This window comes from Pundamilia nyererei, unplaced genomic scaffold, assembly GCF_000239375.1.
Source record: "Pundamilia nyererei isolate P.nyererei 1_Seehausen unplaced genomic scaffold, PunNye1.0 scaffold00257, whole genome shotgun sequence".
NCBI classification, from domain to species: Eukaryota; Metazoa; Chordata; class Actinopteri; order Cichliformes; family Cichlidae; genus Pundamilia; species Pundamilia nyererei.
This window is the reverse complement of record NW_005187658.1, coordinates 475172-479034: the sequence shown is the minus strand read 5'-3', so window position 1 is coordinate 479034 and position 3863 is coordinate 475172. Positions and strand designations below refer to the sequence as shown.

Here is a 3863-nt window from a genome sequence, read left to right as displayed (position 1 = left end):
GTGAACGTCCCCACGTGAACGTCTCCACGTGAACGTCTGCCCGCACACCGAACAGTAAACCAGCTGTGACTCTCGTTTCTGTCATTTAAGGTCGGCAGTTTTCACGCGTCAGAGGCACAAAGAGCACCTTGTGGTGCTGTTAGCATCTTTCACTTGGTGCGAGATCCTAAATACTTCTAAACTACTAAAGCTGAGTGCTCCCTCTCGCTGACGCGTGCTCTGAATGTGCACAGCATCATGGTGCACACATGCTGCACACTGTGGGGAGCAGGTATCCTCTCACATCATCTCCAAAAACAGGCCGAGCGTGTTTATTGAAATGATGTGATGAGCTCTGTATCTCTGTGCTCACCAACACATCTCCTCTTTCCCAGCTTGTGTTTGTCAGTGAAAGAGTCCCGTGTGTCTACTGAAGGCATCATGAGTGGAGCCGTGTCTTAGAGAAAACAGCATGAGCACATTAGCAGAATTATAAGTCGGTAAAGACATTTTAGCGGCTGATAGCCATCCACTTCTTCCCCTGCTCACAAATAAACTCCCCGGTTTCTGGGTCAAACAGTATGTATGTATGTGCAAGTCAACATCCCGCCCCAGCAGCAGGCGTGCAGGTATACAGGATGATCACACGACAGTGCTCAGCCAGGCTCACGTAAATCCACCCGACTGGGGACCAGAATGCATCCGCTGCCCTGACCAGTGACGGGCCAGTCAGCCTCCTGGTGGTCTTAATAAGAAGCTGGCTGTTTTCATGCATCTGCAGCACAGCCACACGCCAACACGTCGGTATGTGGAAGCCAATAACTGTGAGTAAAAGTTTGCCAAACAGAAGTTTGGACGTGCACACTTTATAGAAGCTAACGCTATCCAGCCCTCGATCGAAGCAGTTAGACAATGATGGAGGAGTCAGATCAGCCTGTCGTCGGTCAACACGTCCAGTCGCCCAACCTTAGCGTGCACTTTGTTACAAACACAAACCTTTATGAGAAATTCACTGACATAAAAATTGGATTGTAAATGATGGCATCAACTGGTGAGGCTCCCCTGATGTGCACCATGAGCAGGAGCTTGGTGCTAGCTGGCACCACAGGCCGGAAACGCTGCAAAGCTTCACTTAGAACGACGAAGCTGGCGTGCACGTGCCAAACACTCACGCTCCTCTACGTGCCAAATACGCTCCAACACACCGTCGTCACAGACGCGTGTTACAATGCACAGCATTACAAAGCATGTGGCTTGTGTAGTGTTATAAGCTGTTAATATAACTACAAATGAAAAATTGAAATTTAAGCCTATTTCCAACAAAGGCTGTGTTCACGAGAAGCGACCTGAAAGTCAGCGTGAGCTCTGTGAAGACTCTTCATTGTTAAACTTTGACGAAACATTCTGAGTCTGGCCAAAGTTTTTTAACCAAACCTGCACAGCAGATTCAAACTAAGAACAGTGGGGGCTTCAGATCAGCCTTGTCTGGCTCTTATGGCCGTGTGATCCTCACACGCACTGTCAGGTACCCCCGAGTTGTGGTGTCATGTTCTCATAAACAGCATCCAGCATGTGTATGTGCAAAGGTGTGTTTGTTAGAAAAGCTGAGATCCATAAGTATGAGGCATGTTTCCAACCTGCACACTTACCCTCTTTACTGAGTGACATTGCCTCTGCAGCCTTTTTGCCATTCTTATTGCAGTCATCCACATCAGGCCCTGAAACACATGTTCAAGACAGCCACTGTCAGCTGTGATGTTGGTATCACCATTAGTAATGCTCATCTTACATCACACATAGCCCATATTAATAAGCTGTGTTATGTAATTGACTCAGATCAACCGTGTCTTCAGGAAGTACTCGTAGTCCAAGTATACGATCAGCAGGCAGTAGCTAATGGCACTGGGTGGTGGGGAGACTATCTGACAGTTAATGGGCAGAGCAGCACTGGACAGTGAGTCTAAGCTAGCAAGAACACTGTGGGCAGAAGCCACATATATGAGGAATCGTGTGGCGAGTCCACGAGTATCACTGTTTAGGAAGCGAAGTGGGAACGACACACAAAATGTTTCCTTCTATCACAGGATGGGCCAGCGGTGCAGAAGCGTCAGACTCCTCCTCCGTCACCGGCGTCTGCTCTGAATCCGGCTGCTGCTAGCGTTAGCATGCTGATGCTAACTACCTCGTCGCCACCGGCTAGTCGGGCTCGCATGGTAGCTTGTATCCTCGCTTTCCACGGCCAGCCGTCCACACTAGCCTCCTTCCGCTCGGATGTCAGCCAGCCCTGCCGGTTTTCTCCACACGAATGGTCTCCCCTAAACGCTGCAGACTGTTTTATGACCACACAGGTGGAAATCATGCTACAATGACTGTGTCCTTACAATTATAATTTTGTAACCTAGTGAAGACCAACATGTTACCCACCCAGCACTAGGACCCGGTAGGGTCTTTGTTTGGGTAACATGTTTAGCTCCGTCCTGCGTTTCCGCGAAAATAAACACTGCTGCTTCCGTTAAATGGCTCCGTACCGATCAGTGTTTGTGTCAGGGTGTTTCCTTACCATCCGCCGGCGTCATGCCCGCCCAATCGGCCCAGGCAGTCCAGCTTTGACCCACGAAATCATCGAGGCTAGGAACCCGCCGATCCAGAGCAGCCATTACTTTTACTGCGCGTTCACGAACCGCCATCATCACTGCGCGGCAAGCAGCTTACGTCATCTCGCGTTCTCGACAGGAAAGGAACTTCCTGCGTGCGCGTGCTGGGGACACCCACACAAACAGAAGGCTTGGCTCCAAGAGCTGTCCCACTTTTGTACCGTGGAAATGACAGAATGTTATCAACACAGCACACGCGTGGACGTAGTATGGTTGAATGCGCAGTGAAAACAGAATGACATGTAAGAAACATCACAGCTTCCACAGATCCGCTGCCGCCTGTCTTTACACCTTGTCGCGTGTGGTGAGGCACATGATCAATAGTTGGTCCACGACCCTGTTAAGGGACAGAGGCCACCCACTTTGTCCCCTCTGCATAGACTGGTACTCCTCTATCATGTACCAGACAGCCTGGTTAGAGTGCCACAGCTGCACAGGTACATTATCCTCTGAGCTTCCTCCATTCATCCTTCTTCCACCTGCTCCTGTCTGACACTTACCTCCACCAGACTATTTTATCTTCTCCTCCATTTCACTTCCTGTCCACACCATGATGGAGCAGTTGGAACTTTGCTTGCTCTCCTGCATATATCTGCCTTCTTTCCTTCTGTCTCCATCATATCAGCCAGCTCTCTCCCTGTAACAGTGCCTGCCACACGCCTGCCTTTCCTTCTCTCTTGTTGCCTCTTCTTTTGTCTTCATGTAAGAGTAGCACATTTGTACCGGCACCCTGCTGCCCACCAGCACCTGAGGCGATCATTGTTAACCAATCTAAAGCCCAGCACAAACAGCAGGACCTAGTTCGGCGTTCTGTATCGTACGCTCACACGGGATAATGTTTGCCAGGAGGTGGCACAGATCAGTGAAAGGATGTGGTCTTGGTGAGGAGAAGAAGAGAATGAGTCCAGGCAGCGTTTCCAGTAATCCACATGGATATTGCACCAGTGAAAAGGGAGCATTGGAGGGTGAGCAGGCAGGCGAGTGCGGAGTTAAGCAGCGTCCTGTGGAGGCGGCTGAGTATGACAGGCACTCCTATAACCAGCAAAGGCACACACAGGAACCTGGAAGGGAATTTTACCAAAGGAGCAGCCTGGTTAGTTAGTTAGCTTTTAACACGCTGATCTTTCCTATTGAAGGTCAAACTGTGTAGTCAGGTGAGCGCAGTAGTCCACTCCAGCGTTGTCCATCGGAGACAGCGAGCCAAGGTAAAGCCACACCTTGCAGCTGATG

The 3863-nt window shown here is 50.0% G+C and overlaps 1 protein-coding gene across 2 annotated transcripts in view; it reads right to left on the bottom strand.

The window, feature by feature from the left end:
- Nucleotides 1–2789, bottom strand: part of atxn7l2a (ataxin 7-like 2a) — a 14769-nt gene extending 11980 nt beyond the window's left edge. For both annotated transcript variants that reach the window (XM_005749871.1, XM_005749872.1), the window contains exons 1-2: nucleotides 2540–2789; nucleotides 1629–1697 (exon numbers count right to left, since the gene is read on the bottom strand). In XM_005749871.1, coding sequence (XP_005749928.1) covers nucleotides 1629–1697; nucleotides 2540–2669 — 199 coding nt within the window. In that variant the 5' untranslated portion in view covers nucleotides 2670–2789. The remainder of the gene's footprint in view (nucleotides 1–1628; nucleotides 1698–2539) is intronic.
- Nucleotides 2790–3863: the final 1074 nt, after the last annotated feature.